Genomic DNA, 25,479 nt, shown 5'->3' with positions numbered 1-25,479 from the left:
CATGCTGTAACATAAATATTATCAAAGTAAATTTGTTACTGAAAGTTCCAAAATTTTATGTTATTGATAACAAATTAAGCAACAGCGACTCTATAACCTATAATGTGATAAAAAAAAATTATAAATCTAAAAAATTTAAAAATATTAACAAAAAAGCACAAAACGACAACAACGAATTATAATAACACCGAATCATTTTCTGGTGTATTTGAAGCTTTGCATTTTTTTTAAAAACAGAAAAAATTTTACTATAAATTTATTTAATATTAGCTTTTACAATATTCAGGTTTCACAAATACTAAAAAATTCAGCCGCAATATCGCAATATAATGTCTATTAAAAAGAAAAAAGGAACCATATTCCAATAAAAACATAATTAAATATATTTTAATGTCTTATAACGAGAAAAATTTAAATAAAATATTTGTAATGTCTTATATATTAACGAAAATATATAAAAAGAAAACAAACTTTTAACATGTCAATCCATTAACTTGTTTAGAAAAGTAAATAATTAAAAAATCAATAAATTAGTTCAATTTTCACGTTAGCTATGAATCACTGCTCGTGCTTAAATATCCAAGTCTATGAAACCATGCTTGTGTGGTAATAGAAAAGGAAAATTAAAAAGCAACACGACTTGATAAAAGGTTTATAGAGCGACAAGATAAGGGGATGGTGCATAATTGTTAAAAAGGGACGACGTTAAAATTAACTGTTTATTTGTCTTTGGATATGCTGGAGAAATTCGATGTAAGACATAGAAGATTCTGTACGATCATCAATTAAATTGCTCAAAAACAAGAATCGGTGTTTACCATCTTCCCTAAATTAAAATATTCTGAATATTTAAATATACTGACTTTAAAAATATGCCATTATATTATACCCAGTAAACATATGACTTGCACTAAACATCTAAAAGAAGTATTTTAGGCGTCTAAAGCACGTCATTTGTTTATTGGTTAGGGAAAAACAATTAATTAACATATGTCCCACTATACCATGTAAATGCAAAAGTGAATTAACATTAATTATGCAATAAATTAAAAAAGTTTTTTTTTAAAAGATTTTACTGTTATATAATTAAATAAAAATATGCGATAAATATTCAATCATTTCCTACTGTTGTTAAAATTGTCTAAATTTTAATAAAAATGTTCAACCCGAAATTTAAATAATACTTTAAGCCGAATTACAAACTCTGTAACCTGGTTTGTTGAGTAAGTCGTGCTACTCTATCAAATGGTCTTTTTTAGATCAGACTTTTTTTTTTTGAAGTCACAATTTAACAGATCAATTTCAAAATGAATCAGATTTTATTTAAATAAAAAAGACATATTTACAACTGAATTTATACTTTAAACTTATAATAATACAAATTTTGAGAGCATTTTAAATATTTAATGATTGTGTCATTAAATAAAGCTTCACTAAATATTACTCATATCATATCACATGAAATTATTAAATTATTATCAGAAGTTTCTTCGTCTTTTCTTTTTTTAAAATACATACAGTATTGGACAAAACATTTGCAACCAACATCGAACAATGCTAAAAAGTGTTCCTAATTTTACATGTCTTAAAAACGAAACGAACTATACTACCACAGCAAACAGTTCAGGAGTCTGGAGTCATAGCATGCCATGACATGAGCAATCAGCTGACAGGTGACAGCACACAAGCAGAATTTCGTTGACAAGTGCCATTTTTCAGCGAACAAAACAAGTGCAACTCTTTTGGTTTGTTTCATTTTCTTAAGTCTGGTCCGTGTCAACGTCACGGAAGTTTTTTAATAAATAAAGGAAGTATCCAGAAGCATGCAGAAGCTTACATAAGAAGCATCTGGAAGCATCCAGTAGCATCCAGAAGCATCCAGACGCATCCAGAAGCATCGAAAAGAAGCATCTAGAATCTTCCAGAACAGGTTCACACAGGTTCATTTTACTATATAAGAGACATGTAAATCGACACGTAATTCAGTCAGTGTAGGGAAGTCAATCAGTCAGTATTATCAAGACAGTTTATCGAAGTGAGTTTTATCAAAGTGTTTTATTGAAGAACATCAATACAAGAAGTGAAATACAACAAGTGTTTCATTACATCAATACAGTCCACATCCAAACAAGACGTTGTGTTCCACAGAGCATTATTTTATCATCACAAGGTAAATGTAACATGGTAAGCCTTGTAAAGCGTGATTATTTATATTTATTATTTTTATGGCTTCAAGTGCAAAAATGGCTCCCGACAGTCTTGGATTGGAACTAAGAAAGAAAATTATTGGCGATTACGTAAGTGGAATGTCACAAAAAAGTATTTGTGATAAATATTGCGTGAAAAAATGGACTGTATCAAGACTATGTTCCAAATATCGTTCTACGGGAAGTTGGCAGCAGATAACAAAGATGGAAGACCGCGTTCCACCACTTCTAGAGAGGGTTCTATGATTGTCAGATCAGTCAAGAAGGATCCCTGGATATCATCAGTCGAGATACAAAAGCAATTAGAGCTGCCTGTATCGGACTGAACAATCAGACGACTTGCTGTTGATTGTTTTCTCGACGCCCTGCAGAGAAACCGCTGATTTCACTAAAAAATCAGAAGAAAAGACTCCTGTTTGCTACATCTCATATTGACTGGAATGTGCAGAAATGGCGAACTGTCCTGTTCAGTGATGAATCAAAGTTCAACATCATTGGGAGCGATGGCATTTGCTGTGTATGACGACCGGCCGGAAAACGCCTCGATTTACGTTACTGCCATAAGACTGTGAAGCATGGTTGAGGCAATGTAATGGTCTGGGGGTGTTTTTCTGCTAACGGTCTAGGTCCAATACATCAAAACGATGGAATAATGGTCCGTTTCATGTATAAAAATATCCTGAAAGATGTTATGTTACCTCATGCTGAATGAAATATGCCAATAAAATGGGTTTTTCAGCAAGACAACGATCCAAAACACACTGCAAAAGTAGTCAAGCAGTGTTTTCAAGACAACCACCAATCGGTGATGGATTGGCCGCCTCGATCGCCGGATCTCAACCCTATCGAGAACCTGTGGGAGATCGTCAACCGCAGAATTATTTGTGAAGGTGTTCGTAATAAGGATCAACTGTTTGTACAAATCCAAAAGGCCTGGGCAGCAATTCCACAAAGTTTCATTGATCACCTGATCGAATCTATGCCTCGAAGATGCAAGGCTGTGATCGACAACAAAGGATTCGCCACGAAATATTGATAGCAAAATACAGCTTGGTCAACATTTTGTCGAGTTGCACTTGTTTTGTCCAGAAGGAACTCAACTTTTTTAAATACTTTTGATTAATTTATTAATTTTCGTGTACAAATAATGAACTTTGTGATGAATAAAACTTGAAGAACTTTGTCTCTAAACAGTTACATAGTTATTTCTCTAAATTGAAAAAATGCAGCACTTTTATATAAAGAAACTCAATTAGCATTATTTGGTTGCACTCGTTTTGTCCAATACTGTATATTTAATTCGATCTTTTTAAAAATCAACAACATGTTATTTAAATTGTTAGCTTCTGAAACTAAAAGTTTGAACATATTTTAAGATCCTGAATAATGAGACGAAATATGAAAATACTGATTTCATTCCACATAATACGGAAGATTACAAATTCTTACCTTTTATTTTATTTTTCATAGTTTAGATTTCTACTGTTACTTATTTGAGTTTTGTAATAAGATTTAAATCATTTTTGGAGCTACCTAAATTCACATTTCTTAGATTGCTACATTCTGTAATTTCAAAATCATGATATATTGGAAACGCACACATTGCTGGTCTATGGTCCAACTACAACTTATGCATTTTGTTTAAAGATTCAGTAACGTTTTATATAGAAAGTGTATAAGTTAACCCCTAATTTTTTATGTGGATTTTACCCACTTCATCAAGCTATATCTGTTTAAGACAATTATGACTACTTTTTAAAAAAAACATAAGTTGTGGTTTTTACTCACACACTTTACTTCCAGCCTCACTTTAATTTTCTCTCATACTCACTCTCTCAATCTATATAGAACTAACTCATTATACAATACTGAGATCTATCAAATATATATATATATATATATATATATATATATATATATATATATATATATATATATATATATATATATATATATACATATATATATATATATATATATATATATATATATATATATATATATATATATATATATATATATATATATATATATATATATATATATCACCACACGCGTCAAAAGCCAAATGTGTCACACTTTTCTTCATTTTGAGAAAACTAGTGTTTAGAGACATCATATATCTATTTATTGATAATGTAATTAACTAAAAGTATATAAATATTTTTTATAGCATTTTAATCCCAATACAATACGTAAATTCATTCTTTCTGCTAAATAAAAATAATATTTATTCACAGTATTCATAAGAAGACAAGACACTCATAAACTACCTTAAACAAGTCATAAACTACCTTAAAAGGTTACAACTTTTAGGGCACTTATTTTGTTAAAGATAAATGGTAAATTCAAATCAAAAAACTTATAAAAGTTTTTTAAAATTCATAAAAATTACCATTGAAACCTTTACTCTTCCCAACCTCATCTATTCACCATATTATTTGTAATCTATCACTTTCTATTGAGTTTGTATAAACCAGACAAACACCATTTTACATTTGACAGTATAATTTACATAGTGAGCAATTGATCAAATGTTTTAACAGATCAAATAATGTCTTATTTATTCACTTAAAAATTGTCAAGAATTGTTTTCTTGTTAAAAAAAATCAAGTCTTTAACAAAGTCTTTAATTTTTTAACAAGAAAGAGACAACAGAGCTACATATGCTTGTTTCAGTCCATCGGGCACTTCATCTTTGATCTAGACATATGGGATGTAACACACATAAAATTTTCCTTGTATATAATTAAATTATGACTACCCTTTAATAATTAAATTTCTATGCATTTGAACATATCTAAAATGGACAAACAACCAAAAGGTTTTATATAAGTATCATACCTATACAGAATGTGACAGAGTTCTAATTGGAAATGAAACAGTAATGCTCTTGAATAATTTTTGTTAATTAATGCTGTCAAATAATTTATCAACAAAATTTTCTGTTTGATAAACTAGATAAATAAAAAAACTAAAACTGTTCAATAGTAAGTGACCGGAGCCCCGGCTAAAAATGAGACTTTTTGCAAACCCGGCCCCGGTAAAATTTTATGATTTAGCAGGGGTTGATAGCCAGGGCTAGATAAAAAAATTTTAATACTTAATATATTATAATTTTATGCTTACATTTACTATTTATTAAATAGTCGCATACTTTTATATACTTTTAACTTTAATTTATTTCCAACAATCAAGTTATGAGTTACTTTAAAATAGAGAATAAGTAAAAATACTAGGAAATGTAAAACTGAAGACTTAAAAAGTTGTAAGTTGTATAAAAAAGGAAAACATGAAGATGGTTATAAGATTTTTTTGATGTTCAAGGAAAAAAACTGAATGAATAAAAGTTTTTTTAGCACGAAGGGACGGATATAGTAAAAGGATGCACCTTGTTGAATAAAAAGTCAAGCAAGAATGAGTTTTGGTTTATCGTAATAGAGATGATAGCTCGTTTGAGCATTGACCATGATTGTATTTGTAAAAAAAAGAAAGAACCTTGTGGTACCCTTAAAGTTACTTTAGATTAAAAAAAGCAGTAAAGTTGTTCTTGAAGGCCCACCGCCTTCAAGAACAACTTTACTGCTGCAGTTAGAAAGAAATAATTTAATAACCTCAAAACATTTATATAAAGAAACTAATAACAGAGTGAAGACTAATCGTAGGATAGTTGGAGAGTTAAAAGTGTTTTCTAGAGTTTTGAAAAATTGGAAGCACTTATTTAGCACTTTTCAAAAGTTTAACAAAAATTGAAGAGAGTTCTGGAGAACACTTTTTTAAGAATATGATCAAAATTTATACTGGAGCACAAACTATAGAAGTTTTTAATTGAGAATTAACTTTAGCATTGAAAGCCAGAGTGATTTCGATGTTTAACAATGGGTTAATCTGTTTCACTGTCAGGAAGAGTATGGCCATTATATTCAAGAGTCTAATTAGAGTAAAAGTTCTTTGCAAATAACTCTGCTTTATTCTGGGGAGAAGTAAAAAGATCAGACTTATGAATTAGAGACTAAATGATAGACTTACTTTAGTTAATGACATTGTTGAAGACTAACCAAAAGTCTCTAGAAACTAACATCTGAGATAAGATACAAGATTTAGTAAAATGAGAATAACAGAGCTTAACATTAGACAGATATTTTTTACATTGGCTTCTTAAAAAAAAGGAAATTTATTCTTAAGAGAGATGTTCTTGTAAAAAAGATGAAAAAAATGATTTAATGTTTAATAAAGCAACTGCTCAAGATAGTGAAAAATGTGGAGTAGAATGATGACTTAAAATTGAAGAAAAGTAATAAAAGCTTCCAAAATGCACTTTATCCATACATATTATGGATATAAACATATATGTTTGCTATTTATTTAGATGCTGGCATATAGTATCCTTTCATTGTTTTATAAACTTTAGTTTTTATATGGTGTAGTAATTACCGAAAGAATATGATCAGATGGATGTGTGGTGCGACTCTAGCAAGACAAGAAAGGGAGGCATAATCTTAGACATTAGAAAAAACTTTGTATCGAATACCATTTGTTATAAAAGATGAAAGTAATTTAGGTATCAGCATGTAGAGAGGTAGCAGCTTCAGTATATAATGGTAGTGGTAAAAGTAAGAAAACTTGAAGAGTGCCTTACATATTGTATAAATGAGCTTTAGTTAAGAAAAAAAATGCTCTAGATTGTTTATATTAGGAAAACAGCATAGAAGAGGATGGCTAAAGCCTGATGATGATGGTGATGATAGTCATCATCATCACCATGATGATGATGATAATGATGATGATGATCATCAGGCTTTAGCCTTCCTCTTTTATGCTGTTGAAGATGATGATAATAATGATGATGATGATAATGATGATGATAATGATGATGATTATGATGATGATGATTATGATGATCATGTTGATCATAATGATGTTTATATACGCATATATATACAAAACATAACATAAATTTTAGATTAAAAAAATATACTTTAGGATGTATAAATGTTTATGCAGCCCCGGTACAAACCCGGCCTTGGTAATATTTCATTAAACCCGGCCCCGACCCTGTTCAAAAATCAACCCCGGTCACTTACTACTGTTCGATTTATATTGAGGAATAACTCAAAAAAATTAAATTTTTTTTTCTTTCCAGAGTTTCTTCTAAGTTAAAAAAAAAAAATTAAAATGCATGGTAAATTTATTTTTTTGAAATAATTTGTTTAAACTTATTTCCAAAAAAGCAAAGTTATGCAGATTTTTACCAACTTTTGCGCTCCGCATTAATTTAAACAAATTTGTGTATTTGCTTAAACATGTTAAGCGAATTACTTTTTAACAAAGACAATATTTAATTTTGGTTTAAAAACGCAGGAATTAAATATTGATTACTTTCATGATATACTTACTCCTTATAACAATTACAGCTATTTACTACAGATTTATTCATGCCAGGAAAAAGTAAAAAAAAAGTTGACACATTTTTTGGTAAGAAAATCCAGGTCATCCTTACCAAAAGACAAATTTTCTACAGAGCATGAGGTTTTGCAATACTTCTTACATTTGAAGAAGCACCCAAAACAAAAAGAAATTCATTGACAAAAAAACTTTGAAATCAGCTTGCATAATGAAAAACATATTTGCTGCACTCTTTCAAAGTTAATTGCACCTCGGATTAAGGGTGGATTTCAGATTTTGCAATTACAAACAATCAGGTAGATACCAGACTGTATATGTTTTTCTTTTATTTATATATTATTACTTATTAGAGGACTTCAAAGATAGAGACTTATTACTAATGTCTGCTGTTAAATAAATGAATTAACTGAAATAGATGTGTCGTAAAAAATATACCGAACTTATGAATCACATTTTTTTAGTATAAAGATAGAGAAGCTGATCCGAACCTTGAAACTGTTAAAAAAAATAAAGCAAGGCAAACTTTATGAGAGATTGAAAAAAGAAGGAAGTTTTTAACTCAGATGAAAAAGGTCTTTTGAATTGCACCTGAGCTCGATACTCTGGTTGCAATCATTAAAGCTGATAGGAAACGAAGTGATCAAGACAAGACTAAAGATGTTGCATTTTTATTGGACCAATTAGGAGATAGAAAAACTAGAATAGGTGGAATCGACACAAGGTACCTTTACTCTGCAAACAGGAGTTTATCCAAGTTTGAAATGAAATCAAATTTGAAAACATGTAAGAGAGTGAATTCAGCTCAAATAGATCTGAGAAAAATGAAGATAATTATGATTTTCCATACCCAGATCCAGAGTTAAAGAAAAAAGTCATAAAAGCTAATACTGTTATACTTCCAAAAGATATTTTCAAGAGTACTGCTGATGCTGGTGTTTGGAAAGGAATAAGTCATAGGCAGCATGCTTCCATGGTTAATAGTATAACCGCCAGGATTGCATGGTTTTAATCAAATGGTTTAAACCATGATTTTAACCAATTAAAAAAATGTTGGTTTAAACCAAATTAATGTTTTTTTAAAAAGATTTGAACTTACAACAGGAGACTAAAAGAGGGTTATGTTCACAAATAAAACTAATCTTCAATATAGATGATTATTTTTGAATCTATGATTTTTGTTTTTGCTTTTTCATAGAATAGAGTCTTCAACCAATAAATTCATCAAGATGATGAACTTATTTCATCAGGAAGTTTTCTTAACGATATATATATGTATATGTATATGTATATATATATATATATATATATATATATATATATATATATATATGTACATATATATATATATATATATAGATTTATATGTTTAGCAAAAGTATAAGTAGTTCTAACATAATTTATTAATACCACAAAAATGTCTCAAAAAACTGGGGACAAATGCAACTTGATTTGGTTAAAATATACACGAATGACTGTTCCAGAAAGAAAGAGGGGTGTAGAGCAGTTTGTAATGCGTGTAGAAAAGAAATAGAAGGTCAAATTCAAAGGATGCATGAAAATATAAAAAAGTGCAAGCAATCACAACCCCATGAAATTATGGAGTCAATTGAAGATCAACAACTTCTTGAAGGTAATTAAATGACTGCATTGTCATTTTAAATTTTATTAATTTTGTCATTTTAAATTTTACTTTCCCTAAATTGTAAACATATATATTTAAATTACTATCACATATAGACATATTAACTTAGAATAATTCAATAAACTGCAATTTTATTTTAAAGGTATCTCACCATCAACATCACAACATCAAATGAAAAAGTCTCAGCCCAATTCAACATCAGCTGATAAATATTTGAAAATTGATAAGTTTTTCACACAAACAAGCCTCAAAGAGAAAGATTTATTTGATCTGCAACTTGGTAGATTTATATACAGTACAAACTCTAGCTTCAGAACAGTTGAACACAAAGAATTTAAAAAATTTATCAATATGCTTCATCCAGTATACACTCTACCTAATAGAACTCAAATTGGAGGATAAATGTTAGATAGGGTTTACACAGAAGAAATTGACAAATGTAATGTATTTGAATGAGAAAATTGTAGCCATGTCTTTTGATGGCTGGAGTAATGTCCATAGTGAACCTATAGTTTGTATCTCTGTAATTACAGATAAAATTAACATTTTAGTAGAAACAACCACTTCTGGTCATTCACATACTGGTGAATATCTTACACAATTATCAAGAGAAGCAATAGATTTTGTAAGACGTAAATTTGGATGCAGACGTAAATTTGACAATAGACGTAAATTTGGATGCAGAGTAAAAAGCTTTATGACTGCAGCTAATATGAAATCAATGAGTACTGTCATCTGAAAGAGATATTATCATAACTTCTGGGTGTGCTGCTCATATGCTGAATCTTTTAGCAAATGATCTTAACAAAATGAAAATGTAAGCAAGCATGTTACACAAATAATAAAATATATAAGAAATAATCATCAAGCTGGAGCAATTTATAAATTAAGCGAAGGAACAAAATTGCCACTTCCTACTGAAATGTTGTTGACATATTTTTCACTTGAAAAATATGTCAACAACTGGAGCATCATTTTCACAATGTTTAAAAAAAATAAACACTTGGATCCCATGATTGGTAAAAAAGTAAGTGATACACAGATAAAGCGAAACACAGAAGATTTATTAAAAATGTTAAAACCAATTACAGTAGCTCTAGATAAGTTGCAAAGTGATCAAACAAAAATAAGTGACACTGTTGAAATTTTTAAAGATTTGATGAACAGTTTATCATTTTTAACAAGCGAAAAAAAAAAAAATTGAATCTAGATACCTTCAGACTGTCAGTGATGCTCATTTCCTGGCAAACACACTAGATCCTAGACATTGTGGATCTAATCTTTCTGAAAATGATAATGAAACTGCCATGAATTTCGCAGATAAAGAGTTCAAGAACTTGTTACCAATAATATTCAAATTAAAAGCCAAACCTGCTCCATTTGATAAAAGCTATTTGTATAGTGAATCTGTTTTAATAAATACATTGCCAATAGAATGGTGGAAATTTCTAAAAATTGTGGATTGTAACATAGTGGATATTGAAGGTTTATTAAGTGTACCAGCTTCTAGTGCTGGAATCGAAAGAATTTTTTCAACTTTTGGCCTTGTTCATTCTAAGTTAAGAAGCCAATTAGGGGAAGAAAAAGCAGCAAAGCTTGTATTTATATATAGAACATTAAATAATAATGTATTGAATAATTTTGATGATATATAACAGTTATATTGATAAAGAATATAGTTTACTCAAATATAATGCAATATGCTTTTTTTTAATTTAAAAGGATAACTAAATACGGCATTTTTTAATAAAAACCTAATTTAAACCAAAAAAACCATGATTTTTTTGCTTTTTGTTTTAAAAAAACCATGGTTTTTTTTTTTTTTTTTTTTTAAAAAAAACGGTTTTTTTGTTGTTTTATTTCAAAATCATGTTTTGTTTGTTTTTTTGTTTAAAAAAAAAACCATAGTTTTTTTGTTTGTTTTTTTAAAAAAAACCATGGTTTTTTAAAAAAAAAACTGGTTTGTTTACAACCCTGATAATCACTAAATCGGGTGGAAATATAGCTGAATTTAAATGTTCAAACTCTACAGCATAATGAGCTGTAGATAAGGTCATTCATGATGAATCAAAGAGGATCAAGGACGATTTGAGAAATTTTAAAAAAATCAATAAGAACATTTTAGTTCAACTCCATTTTGATGAAAAATGTCATGAATACACTGATGGAAAAAAATTGGAAAAAGATTGATTAGCAGTATTAATAAACAGTAACAAGGAAATACACCTGTTGGAAATTCCGCCAATTTTTTGTGGAACTGGCGAAAATCAAAAAAATGCAATCAGAGATATCTTAAATAGCTTTAACCTGTTTTTAGGGCAGTGTGAGCAGATGCTCCATCCTGCTGGAAATGTGAAGAAAGCAAAATGTCTGCAAAAGCTGAATATAAGAATCAGCTGTTATGGAACCCTCCACAAAAAACGACCCAATCAAGTACTTTGCAGACATTGCTACCCATACCATAAATATTGGTGGATGCTGGGCAATTTGTTCATAAAATTGTGGGTTTGCCTTGCTCCACATCCAGATTTGTGACTCTTTACCTTCTGCATAAAAAGCACACTCATCACTAAAAAAAATATTGTCATGACATCTGGCATTATCATACTTATTCAATATTGCTCTCATAATACCATACAGAGGCCAAAACACGATATTCAATCATATATTCGCTCTGGTCAGCCATCTCGAAATAATTAAATAAAAGAAAAATCAATCAATAAATTAATTAATTAAAAAATATATATTGTAAATAAATAAATTAAGAAAAAAATATTGCCCAAATTTAGACATAAATAAATGCAGCAAAGGTTTTTAGTTTGAATAAAAAGTTTTGATAATTATTAAAAACATCTAAAATATAACTTTTTTTTTAAAGAAAGGTTAACAATTTTTTGTTTTATCCAGGATACGAGAACTCTTTGGCAAATAAATAGGTTAAAGAATACATCTGATTGGGGCAGAATCAGTCATCGAATCTATCAAATGGCACACATGGTTTCTGGACTCTTATCTTATTGTACTAGTCTTAGCTGATGAAAAATGTGAAGAAAGAGGTGATATTGCTCAAAAACTATACAGCTTTGAATTTCATAGCATGGATGAATACCCATTAGCCAAATAGGAGCTAACATACAGGTTGTCAATTCTTCAGACTTCAGTGGACCGAAGCCTCCAAGCTTAGTTTAATTGGTCACAGAAAATTCGTGGCTATTGTTCCTTATGATAGGCCAAAGTAAAAATGACTGTCAATGGATGAAACCTCTCCAGAATATTGGACTTGCAAATTTTTTCTACTCTTATATTTCAGGAGGCAGTTTTTAATCTTTCAGTTGTCATTGATTACTAGGACAGAACTGTATATGTCCTAGTAATCATTGAAAACTGAAAGATTAAAAGCTGTAATATGGAGGAAAAACTACGACATCCAAAAACAAAAAAACAATATAAATATAATATTTTCAAAAAATAAAAAAATTATAAAGAAATTTTTTTAATGAAATTGCTAGACATTTTATGCAATATAATAAGGTTTTTGTAGACGTTTAATGCAATATATAGATGTTTTAGGCAATATAATAAGGTTTTATTTCCAAATGATTTGACATATCTATAAAGATAAAGATTCATTGTGTAAAAATGGGTAAAAAGCTGCATAAACTTGCAATTTTGTAGATAGATTAACATAAAATAATTCAGTAAAATAAAAATACCATACATTTTTATTTGATTCTTATAACTTACAAGAAACTCTGGAAAGAAAAAGAATTGAATTATTTTGAGTTTTAGAACTTGCTCAAGTGTGCCGAAAATGGGCTTAAAAAAGGTAAAAAGTCAAAAATAAGACAATTTAGGCACTTGAGCAACCCCTAAAAATAATCAAAACTCAAAAAAAAAAAAAAAAAAAAAAAAAAATTACTAATAAAATAGGGGTTTGCGCAGCAGATAAGACTCAATAGTACTTTAAATTTTTTCATGACTTTAAAATGAAGCAGTCTAATATATATATACATACATATATATATATATATATATATATATATATATATATATATATATATATATATATATTATATATAAAATTATAAATATGAATGCGTGTTTAGATAACATCTCTAACATCACACTGAAATAGCCTACTGTGGGGGGTTTCAGTACATACACCAACTATCTTATAGCCTGCTGCCACAAAAGAGTGTCATTACATTGACTGAGAGTTAGGCATGGGGCAGCAATCTTTTCTTTAATTATTTTTTTTTTCATTTTCTGAACATGCTGTATGCTATAAAAGTGTGTGTGTGTGTATATATATATATATATATATATATATATATATATATATATATATATATATATACATACATATGTATATATATATATATATATATATATATATATATATATATATATATATACAGGCTTGGTCGGGAAGCAGGAGCGATTGCTCTCGATTACTGACCACGGAAATAATATTTAGTTGCGAAAAACTGGCCAGGTGTTGTAGTCAGTTTGAGATCATTTAAGTTTATGTATGGCCGTAAAAAAAATTTTTTGTTTTACGGACATACATGGAAACATACATTACTTTGAATGTTCTCAAAACATCTTGGTGCGGAAGAATAAAAAGAGTATCCGCGAACACTAAAAACCCGCCAAATCTTTGAACAAACTAATTCTATTGGTTTCAAAAATACGCTGACTAAGCAAAATAAAGTTCAAGAGTTTTCTGTTGAATTGTTATAAAAAATGTATTATTCGAATTTTGTGGATATTTCTAGCATATACTGTTTTAAGAACACATATTATAAGGTACTTAAAATTAAAAAATAAAATATTAGCATTAAAAAAACAGATTTTCACTCATTTCTTTTGGATTTTTAATTCTTATTTCTGTAGATTCTGGGGGTTTATTTGAAAAAATGTTAAAATAAATCTGAGGAAAGTAAAGGAACCTATATTTTTTATGACAACACCCCTTTTTTGGTTCAAAAAGTTACTCAAAATTAAAAAAGTATGACAAATGCAAAAAAAATACAGGTTTCTATTGACTTTTTAAGAATCTTTTGTTATATTTATGTAGATTCTGTTGGTTTATTTGAAAAAATGTGAAGGTAAACTTAAGGGAAGCAAAGGAATCTATGTTTTTTTTGGTAAAACCTTTTTTTTTTTTACAAAAAGTTACTTAAAATTAAAAAAATTGATAAAAGCATTAAAAAAACAGGTTTATTATATGAACTAATACTTTAATACTATGGCTCATTCTCGGAGCCACATCTGCAAAGCCGTAAATCTTTTAAACTAATATTACTTGTTTACAAAAATAAGTGTTTTAAATATATATTTCTTAAATTGTCAAAATTTTGAAAGTTTATTATGTATTATTGATTTTGATTTTTATTAGTATATTCTTATTTTTTAGTTAAAAGTATGTATATTTTATGTAAATGAAATTATGTGCATCTGTTTTTTATTCTAATGTAATCTTTTAAAGCAATTTTTACGATTTATTTGTTAAACAAAAAGACTTTCAACAAATAATTGTGTTTTCAATGAAACTGTTAATAATCATCGAAGATTAATAAAACTAATTATGAAATAAACTTAAAAGAAGTTTCTGGTTATTAAACACAAACATGCATACAATGTAACTTGCGCTATATATATATATATATATATATATATATATAATATATATATATATATATATATATATATATATATATATATATATATATATATATATATATATAGAAAGCTATTAAATATAAAGAAAAGTTTTTAAGTTCTTACATATTGGTTTACTAGCTTTAAATATTTTCGCTTCAGTTGCGATTCTTACTAACTCATTATCCTTTAATTTAAAGTTACTTTTTTCTGTTTTAAATACTAATTAAAAAGCCTACTCGCTAAACATCATTAGCGATATTATGAAGCAGTTCTGTTTCCTCTTCATAAAGTATTTTTAGTTGATTTCTATCTTTTAGTTGATTTCTATCTAGTTAATTTAATTTCTACAGTAACAAAATGATTTAATTATTTGATTGTTCATCTTACTAAGAATTGTTTCAAATATGCTAAAATTTTCACGCGAAACATAAAATTGTTATTAAAAAAATTAACTTTTTTATTTATAAAATAATTTAGCTTAAATAAAACTAAAGCTAGCGTTAGTTTTATTAGAACCTTGTTAGACTTTTCGGGGCTAGGGCTATTTTTATATTGGATGCCTTTTTATGTGCAACACCGTAAAAATGACTCAAAAAAAAGTCTTCTTAACTATTTCAGGGCCCCTAACATTGCAGGGCCCGGGACTATAGCCCCTTTTAATCCCAACCCTTCTGTTCAGCACTGGAAATAAGACAAGAGTATATAAATAAAAATTATATTAAACTCTTTATTAAATAAAAAAACATTTGTTTCCTTATTAAGCAATCGTGAGATGTTTTTTATATAAAAAAATGTCGCTTAATTTTATAAAAAAACTATTACAGAGCAATGTTTAGAAAATATTTGTTCTAAACGTAATTTATTTTGCTTTAAGTTTTTTCGCGTTAAAAGTTATTTTTAAGATTATTTTTTTTTTTGTAATTGTCTCTCATCGGTCCAATTAATCTTTTTTGCGCTTTCTTTTTGTTTCAAATGTTATCAAAAAGACTAAATAATCTGGCCAGCTTTTCGCAACTAAATATTATTCCTGTTATCAGTTATCGAGAGCGATCGCTTCCGCTTCCTGACCAAGCCTGTATATATATATATAACCCTTGGCACCTGAAAGTGTAAGAGGTCGGCAATTTTTTGCTGACCTTAAACAGTTTGAGATCAGCAAATATTGCTAACCTCATTTTTCCTAATTCCGAAGGTTATATATATATATACATATATATACAGGCCTTGTTAAGAAGCGTTCAGCAGTTTTGCGCTAGGCAAAAACTTTTATCTTTTAGAATATTTTAAATTATTATTTGATTGTGGTTAACGCGAGGTTTATTCAGAAGAAATAAAGTCGTAAGTAAAAGCATTTAACCGCAATTGTAAACTAATAGATTTTTTTGTTAAAGAAACAGTTTGTTTAATAACTTTTTTAGTTGTTGTTAAAAATTAGTTTAAAAAAATAAAGTGTTTTAGGTTTTATCTTAAGGAATTAAATATATAAATTCCTTTTAAATATAAAATTTTTTTGTTGTCATTATAGTTTAAAAAATGCACGATTTATTTTTATGTAAATATTTCACTAATAAGATATTTTGTTTATTGTTAATTCAATAACGTAAAGTTTTAATGAGGTTCGTTTAATTTATGAAAATAAATTATGATCACGAATATGTTATCGGTAACTGATAAATAATAAAAAAAAATCTTTATTGTTTAAAAATATTATTAAAAAGAGGTCACAAAATAAATACGAAAAAATTTATTACCAGTTAATAAAATAACCAAAAACCAACTGTAAAATTATAAGAAAATAATCAAATATTATTTTACATTTTATGAAAAAAATATTTTTTTCAAATTAAAATTTAGTTCATATTCGAAAAAAATAATAAAAATGATTTTTCAAATAGAAACTTAGATTTTATTTGTAACTTTTGTTCTAGTGAGAAAAAAAACTGTTTGTATGATTTTTAATGCGTTAATAAAATAACTTCAATTACAATGCGGTACTTGAAAAGACGCTAGTGACACAATATAACTTTTAACATTACAAAATATAATTGCCAAGTTGAGTGACTTACAAATGCGTAATGCGTTTTCGTTACGATGCAAAATCTCGTAACAAGGCGTGTATGTATATATATATATATATATATATATATATATATATATGTATATATATATATATATATATATATATATATAAATATATATACATATAAATATATATATAAAAATATATATATATATATATATATATATATATATATATATATATATATATATATATATAACAAAAAAGTTGTCAAATCAGTAAACAAAGACAAATAACTTATTATTTAAGTTTATATACACAAACACAAAAAAACTTATTATGTTTAAGCTTTTTTTTTTATTCATGCTTTAAGCCAAAATTGTCACTGCCCAGTTAACAAACCTAATAACTTCTAATGGAGAATAAAATGGTCTGTCTTTTCTTAAATCTTCAATAAACTTTCTGGTCTTTAAGCTCAAGTTGTTATTCAATTCTGGTAAACGATTCTAAAGATTTAATAAACAATTTTGTACACATCTAGATATATGCAAAAAAACTCTTCATAACTTTTATATTTGCAGAATATTAATTAAGCAGTTGCCAAAACATTTCCACATTAATAAAACATACTACACACATATCAACAGTTTTATATCTTAATGATGAAATTCGATAATTAATGTTTTTAATTTATGCCAATAATAAAAAATAGCAGTTTACACTTGTAAAAATGGTGTTTACACCGAATCTACAAACAATTAAAATGGCACACCAAAAATAACAAACACAGTTCACACAGTAATATGGTCTTCAAAAGCATGCATAAATATGTTTCATGCTATCAAATGATCAGAACACAATGTTTTAAACCATAAAATCTACCTCTAATGATGATGAGATTCTAACAACAATATATGATCAAAAAAAAAAAGATTAAAATCCAATAAAACCATTTTATAAACTAAAATTTTTTTTTTATCAACTAAAAGACTTTTTTAGTTAATAAAAACAAGCACTTACTGATAACTCTGGAACCATAGAAATATTTGATACATTAAATAGACACTGAACTACATTATCTTGGGTATCTCTTCCAACGAATATATATAATTTCTGTGAAAAGAAAAGTTTTTATAATTAAAAAATTCAAAACTTTGATTTTATAAACTTTTCTATCTTACAAAAGTTTTAAGTAAAAAAAAAGTTCTTGTACAACAACTAAAAACTATCAAACTTTAAACAATAAAAAAATACCTTGCAATTATCCAAAATGTAGACACCCTGCCTACTCAATCTTTCAGCTGATGCATGAAGTATTGGTGGACCAGAGTAACTTTCATCATGCTTCAAAATACAACATCAATTATTAAAAATTAAAGTTTAAGAAACAACTTAAAACATGGCAATTACTGAATAAATTATGTAAACACATTAAAACAATAACTTTTTATAATATAAAAACTCTAAAAAAATACAAACATTTAAAAAATTTTTTATTAATGAAATTTGTAGTTGTATATGCATCTGTTTATTAATCGTATTTGTAGCTGTTTATAAATCTTAAACTTTGTTAAAAATTGTTAACAGAATGCATTTGTGTATGCATGAAGTTTAACACTTTTATGCAGTTGTATTATGTTTATAATTGTTGTACATAATATTATTTGTATATGATAAAACATGCATAAGATAGCTTGATTTGTTTTCAACACAAATTTTTTTTTTTTTTTTACAAACGCTACAGACTGGATTTAAAAAATTTTTAAATTTTATTATAAACCAAGACATTATAAACAGAGAAAAATATGCTCATAAGATAAGACTGTATAGAAGTGTGGAGCAGGGATGCAGAGCCTTTTTTGGGACTCCACATCCCTGGTGTGGAGTAAAACTTTTTATGATTAAAAAAAACTATTACTTTTGATTTTATTGCATAAAAAATGACATTTTTAACTATAAATGAAAAACATACATTTTTATTTATTTTACATAATACTTTTTTTGATAATATGTTTTTGATAAAATGATTATAATCTTTGCATCATTTGAGACCCAACATGACTTTTAAGTATTAGGAACCCTGCAAATTTTCAATGATCTTAGGAATCTTTTTCATAATTTCCTAGAGCATTAAAATTTTCTTATACTTTGGAAATATTAAAAAACAACTATAAATAAAAATTTTTTTTTTAACTATAAATAAAAAATAGATTTTAAAAAGGTTAAAAAGGCTTTTTTCTTAAAAAGGTTTTTCTATACTACCAATGGAACACTCTTAAAAATATTTTTCTATACTACCAATGGAACACTCTTAAAAAGGTTTTTCTATACTACCAATGGAACACTCTTAAAAAGGTTTTTCTATACTACCAATGGTACACTCTTAAAAAGGTTTTTCTATACTACCAATGGTACACTCTTAAAAAGGTTTTATAGTTTTATAACAATTTTAAAGATAAGTACTTTTGATGCACTTGGCGATTTTTAACAACAAATTTTTTAGTATTATTGGAATCGCTTTATTTCCATAGAAATGAATTTTCTATTTTAATCAGTTATACAAAAAGATATAATTTAAATAAGATGCTGCAAAGACAAAAAAATATTTCTAAATTTACATAAACACAACATTTATCAAATTTTTTTTTTTTTAAACATCTTTGCTTCCAACAAGGCTGCAAGCAACCACTAATTAAAGTTGGAAGTTACTGGAAGAGAAAAGATGAAGATTGTAGAGCAAGATAACGATTGATGGACGACTTAAAGGATTGCAAATTATATGAATCAGGAAAGCAAGATGAAAGAAGCGAATTCCAAAGAGCTGATGTTGGAGGAAAAAAACTAGACGAATAAGCATTTTTGGAGCATTTAGTCACAGAAAAAAGATGAGACTTAATTGGATTAAAAGGATTTTGGAGCACAGTCACAGAAAAAGGATGAGACTTAATTGAATGATAAGTAACACGAGAATGAATTTTAGTAGATGGCACAAGAGACGCTAGCTCTTTAGAGCAGTGCCCATTATAGTATTTGAAGAAAAAAAAAAAGAGAAGCAACATTACGACAATGAGATAATGGTTGGAGGTTGGCTACAAGAGCAGGTCCAACTATGTTTACAATGCGTATAAATTTGTACCTTGTCTAAAAGAGAAAGGGCATCATTAGAAGATCCGCCCCAGATATGGCAACAGTATTCCATACAAGGCCGGATTTGAGATTTATAGAGATAGAGAATAGAATCCGAAGTAAGAAAGTGACAAGCTCGATAAAGAGATGCAACCTTAGCAGATGCTAATTTTGCAACTGATTTGATTATGGTTTCCAAGAAAGATTGGAAGTAAGAGTTAATCCTAGAAGATGAAGAGTAGATGACTCATCTAGTACATTACTGTTCATAAATATAGTAAGATCTAAATTATTGCGATAACGATTGGCTGAAAAAAATTGAATTTTATCTGTATTGAAGTTCACCAGCCACTGTGAGCCCCATGCTGTAGCAGAAGTGAGATCCTTTTCAAGCTCAAATGCCCCCTCCAAGCAATCAGAAAGTGTTGGTTTCTTATAACGACAAGAATAAATGGTAGTATCATCAGCAAACAATGCCAACTTAGATGTGAGAATATCTGGAAGATCGTTAATGTAAATTAAAAAGAGTATAGGGCCAAGGATAGAACCTTGAAGAACCCCTGGAGTTACAGAATAAGAGGAAGAGTGCTGTCCATCAAATATAACTTTTATATTACGATTGGAAAGAAAGGATTCGATAATCTTAAAGATGTTGCCAGATACTCCATAAGAAGAAAGCTTATGGTGAAGACCAGCATGCCAAACTTTATCAAAAGCTTTTGAAATGTCAAGAGCAATAGCCTTAACCTCTCCACCTTTATCTAATGCACGATAAAACCTATCAGTTATTACTGTTAGCAAACCAGCTGTAGAACGAAAAGATCGAAAACCATATTGATGGTCGGAAAGTAAGTTATTAGATTCAAGATGAGAAATTAAGTGTTTGTTAATTAAAGATTCAAAAACCTTGCTTATGATAGGAAGAAGACTAATGGAATAGTAGTTAGACGAATCAGATCGCTATCCAGAATTTTTGAAGTTAGGGATAACAGATGCCGCTTTCCAGCAGGCCAGAAAACAAGACTCTGATAAGCACTTGTTGAACAGTTTTGAGAGTATAGACGACAGCTCCGGAGAACACTTCTGCAAGACAATAACAGGTATGTTGTCCGGGCCACAAGCTGTAGAAGAGTCTAGGCAGGAAATCACTTTAGATACAAAAGCTGGAGTGATACGAATGTCAAGCAATGGATCAACTTGTTTGTTGGCAATATCAGGTAGAACGCAACTAGTGGAGTCAAGAGATGATATTGATGAAAAGTTTTTAGCAAACAATTCAGCTTTGTCATTAGGTGAGGTGACAAAGTCTAAACCATACAAGAGAGGTGAAATTAAAGATTTGCCCTTATTATTAATACTATTAAAGATTCTCCACAAGTCACGAGAGCCTAATTTTTTTCAACTTATTTATTTGGTTCAGTATTTCCTTGTCTTAATATTTGCTTAAAGTAAAGTTAGAACACAAAACAATCTAACACTTGTTAGATTGTTTTGTGTTCTAACTTTACTTTTTACTTGTAATTCTACCAGTGAAACTATTTTGCTTGTGAATTTGAGTTTATTTGCTTTGTTAGTACTTTTAATTATTGTTGCAATAATGGGATCACTTGCTTTCAAACATTTTTGAAATTCAATAAGAATGCCAAGTTTTGAAATCAAGTCAATAAGCAATATGAAGCATGCATTTAAAACAATGAATCCAGGTATGCAAACATGATAGACTTAGCTGACGACTGTCTTTATAAACAGGTTTTTCTTTTTTATGAAGTATAGAGTTGATTTGCTTTGGTATTGCACAATGTGAAGATTTTTGAGCGCATGTAGGAATAGCAGCTTTGCTGTCTATCATGGTAAATACAAGATTATACTTTATTTTTAGCTGAATTAGTTCATTTTGCTCATTTGGTATGCTTACTACTGTGTCTCTTAATGATGTAATTTGATTCTGTAAATACTTTTTTTCTTTTTGTAACAAATTAATGCCTTCTTTTTTGAACAGTTATTTTATTGACATGTAAAAATGAGAAAACAAAGGTTTTTGATTTCCCTAAATTAAACTAGACAGTTAGCCAGAAGACATCAATGCAAAAAGAAAAATCATGTGAAACAAATCTTGTTGAAAACATGTGGTTATCACAGCTGATATCGTCCAAATAATATTGTTGTTTGTACATGCTTTATCCATGATGCACCATTGAAGCTTCATTTCCCACTTGAAATTAATGTTTTGCCCTAAAGCTCAACCAAGTTCAATCAGGTTTTTAAATTCAGATTGCACTTGATCTATCTGAAGTAATCAACAAATTGTATGATTCAACAGATCTTGCAAAAGTACCTTGTATTTTGATTCCATAACCAATATATTCTTAGGGTAGCATAGTTGTTTATCTTGTAGTACTTTGTGATAGCTTGGATAAAGTACAGCATTGTGCTTTTTGGTATTGTTCCTAAGCTTTTGATAAGCATTTCTGATCAAACCCATCGAGATTATCAATGCAAGAGAATCCTCAGGAGTCAATGAGGATTTCAAATTATGCTTTAAATTACAGTTTAAGAACTCTGTAATACTTTTGAAGATGAAGCATTTCATTACGATGCACTTTATCATCCTAGCATTTATTCTTTGGACCTTATAAAAGAAATTTATTTAAAAATAGTATTTATAAATAAATCAAATTCATAAATACTATTTAAAAAAAAAATTAATTGTTAAAAAATAAAAAACCTTTTGTTTATTTATTTAAATCATTGAGAGAACTCGAATGAAGAAGGAAGAATAGCACTGTTTCTTGCAGTTATAGATTTGTTGATAAAAAAACCCTGCCAATCGAACTCGGGATTTAAGAAATGGGATTTGCAAAGCTTTTAATTGATCATTTTAAATTTGCATTAGTTAATAAAAGTAAAAAAAACACATTTTAAAATATCATTTTGTATTAATAATCATAATATAACTTTTGTTTTTCTGTTAGTTCTGCATTTTATAATAGTTCTGCATTTTCTTTTATTTCTGCATTTTCTGTTAGTTCTGCATTTTCTGTTAGTAAAGTTCTGCATCTTCAGCAATGAATTTCTCAATGAACTTATGTCATTTTTGATATGTTCAAATATTTCTAAGTGAGTTAATTTTACTAACATTTTTAAAAACCAAATAACCTAAAAAAATTTAGTTTTTTATAGGCAAAGTGATATTTGTATTTGTAGGGGAAGTGTGCAAAATAAATATGTATATCTAATTAAAATTGAAAATTTGTTTCTATTAAAACAAAATCGATTTAAAAACTATGACCATATAAAATTTTAACCCCCCTCAATTTGAGGGGGCTGTAAACATTGCAGGGTCATAAAAACTGAACACTAAGAGATTATTGTATGAAACTTGAAATTTGTAGATGAAGATGAATTTAGATAAAAATAGTAAAGAAAATATTTTATAAATTCTTGCTCCCACGTTAAGGGCTGGGTGGGCCAAAAAATTAGGGTTTTTTTGTTCCCAAGCTCCAATCACTCCAATTCTTTGCAAAACATTCTTTTTTGATATAAGCATAAACATACATAAGTTTGGAGTTTGCACTATGCCTGTAAGTGTCAAAACTCAAACATCTAAAAATCCAGTGTACACCACTGTATATATATATATATATATATATATATATATATATATATATATATGTATATCTATATATATATATCTATATCTATATATATATATATATATCTATATATATATATATATATATATATATATCTATCTATATATATATATATATATATATATATATATCTATATATATATATATATATATATATATATATATATATATATATATATATATATATATATATATATATATATATATATATATATATATATATATATATATATATATATATATAAATTAGTAAAAACACTTATCTAAATTTTGATTACTTCAACACTGTGTTTCACCATCAGTAGGTTCATCCGGAGGATTCTTCCTGATGAACCTACTGATGGGGAAACACATTGTTGAAGTAATCAAAATTTAGATAAGTGTTTTTACTAATTTATTATTGCTCTGTTCTTTAAGAACATTAAGCACTCTATTTGTAGAATACACTAACATAATTTTTATATATATATATATATATATATATATATATATATATATATATATATATATATATATATATATATATATATATATATATATATATATATCAGGCCTTGTTAAGAAGCGTTACGCAGCTCGCATTTTGCTTGCGAAAAGGTGATTTGCCTATGCGTTCAGCAGTTTTGCCTTACGCAAAAACTTAAATCTTTTAGAATAATTTTAATTATCTTTTGATATCGTTTATGTGACGTTTATTCTGAAGAAATAAAGTCGTAAGTAAAAGCATTTAACCGCATTTGTAAACTAATAGATTTTTTGTTCAAAAAACAGTTTGTTTAATAATTTTTTTTATTGTTGATAAAAATAAGTTAAAAAAAATAAAGTGTTTTAGGTTTTATCTTAAGGAATTAAATATATAAATTCCTTTTAAATGTAAAAATTATTTTTTGTCAAAATAGTTTAAAAAATGCCCGATATATTTTAATGTAAATATTTTATTAATAAGATATTTTGTTTATTGTTAATTCAATAACGTAAAGTTTTAATGACGTTCGTTTAATTTATGAAAATAAATTATGATCACGAATATGTTATCGGTAACTGATAAATAACAAAAAAAAAACTCTTTATTGTTAAAAAACATTATTAAAAAGAGTTCACAAATTAAATAAGAAAAAATTTATTAACAGTTAATAAAATAACCAAAAACCAACTGTAAAATCATAAGAAAATAAACAAACATTATTTTACGTTTCATGAAAAGAATATTTTTTTCAAATTAAAATTTAGTTCATATTTGAAAAAAATAATAAAAATGATTTATTAAATAAGAACTTAGATTTTATTTGTAACTTTTGATCTAGTGAGAAATTGTATATATATCTGTATATATATGCATATGTATATATATATATATATATATATATATATATATATATATATATATATATATATATATTTATATGCATATGTATATATATATATATTTATTTATATGCATATGTATATATATGCATATGGTTATATATATGCATATGGTTTTATATATATATATATATATATATATATATATATATATATATATATATATATATATATATATATGTATGTATATGTAAATGTATATATCTGCTTTCAACTTTAAATGTGTTTTAAATGAAATAATGCTGGATTTAAAAAACTTTTAAATCAAAAATATTTTGAGGGGTCACTTAAGACTCTAATTATATTAGACAGGTCTGTAATATTATTAAAAGAGAAAAAGCACTTCAAAAGTATATCATGTTGGGTTTTAAATGAAGCAAAATGATATAAAAG

At 27.4% G+C, this 25,479-nt stretch overlaps 1 protein-coding gene across 1 annotated transcript in view; it reads right to left on the bottom strand.

The window, feature by feature from the left end:
* Positions 1–243: 243 nt before the first annotated feature.
* LOC100203783 (protein transport protein Sec24A) overlaps positions 244–25,479 on the bottom strand; it is a 62,281-nt gene continuing 37,045 nt past the window's right edge. Inside the window, exons 24-27 of the mRNA XM_065813544.1 lie at positions 18,197–18,286; positions 17,963–18,055; positions 17,345–17,448; positions 244–826 (exon numbers count right to left, since the gene is read on the bottom strand). Coding sequence (XP_065669616.1) covers positions 712–826; positions 17,345–17,448; positions 17,963–18,055; positions 18,197–18,286 — 402 coding nt within the window. The 3' untranslated portion in view covers positions 244–711. The remainder of the gene's footprint in view (positions 827–17,344; positions 17,449–17,962; positions 18,056–18,196; positions 18,287–25,479) is intronic.

Source organism: Hydra vulgaris, chromosome 12 (genome assembly GCF_038396675.1).
Source record: "Hydra vulgaris chromosome 12, alternate assembly HydraT2T_AEP".
In the NCBI taxonomy this organism is placed as follows: domain Eukaryota; kingdom Metazoa; phylum Cnidaria; class Hydrozoa; order Anthoathecata; family Hydridae; genus Hydra; species Hydra vulgaris.
The sequence above is the reverse complement of the archived record's forward strand: the minus strand, read 5'-3'. Positions and strand labels throughout refer to the sequence as shown.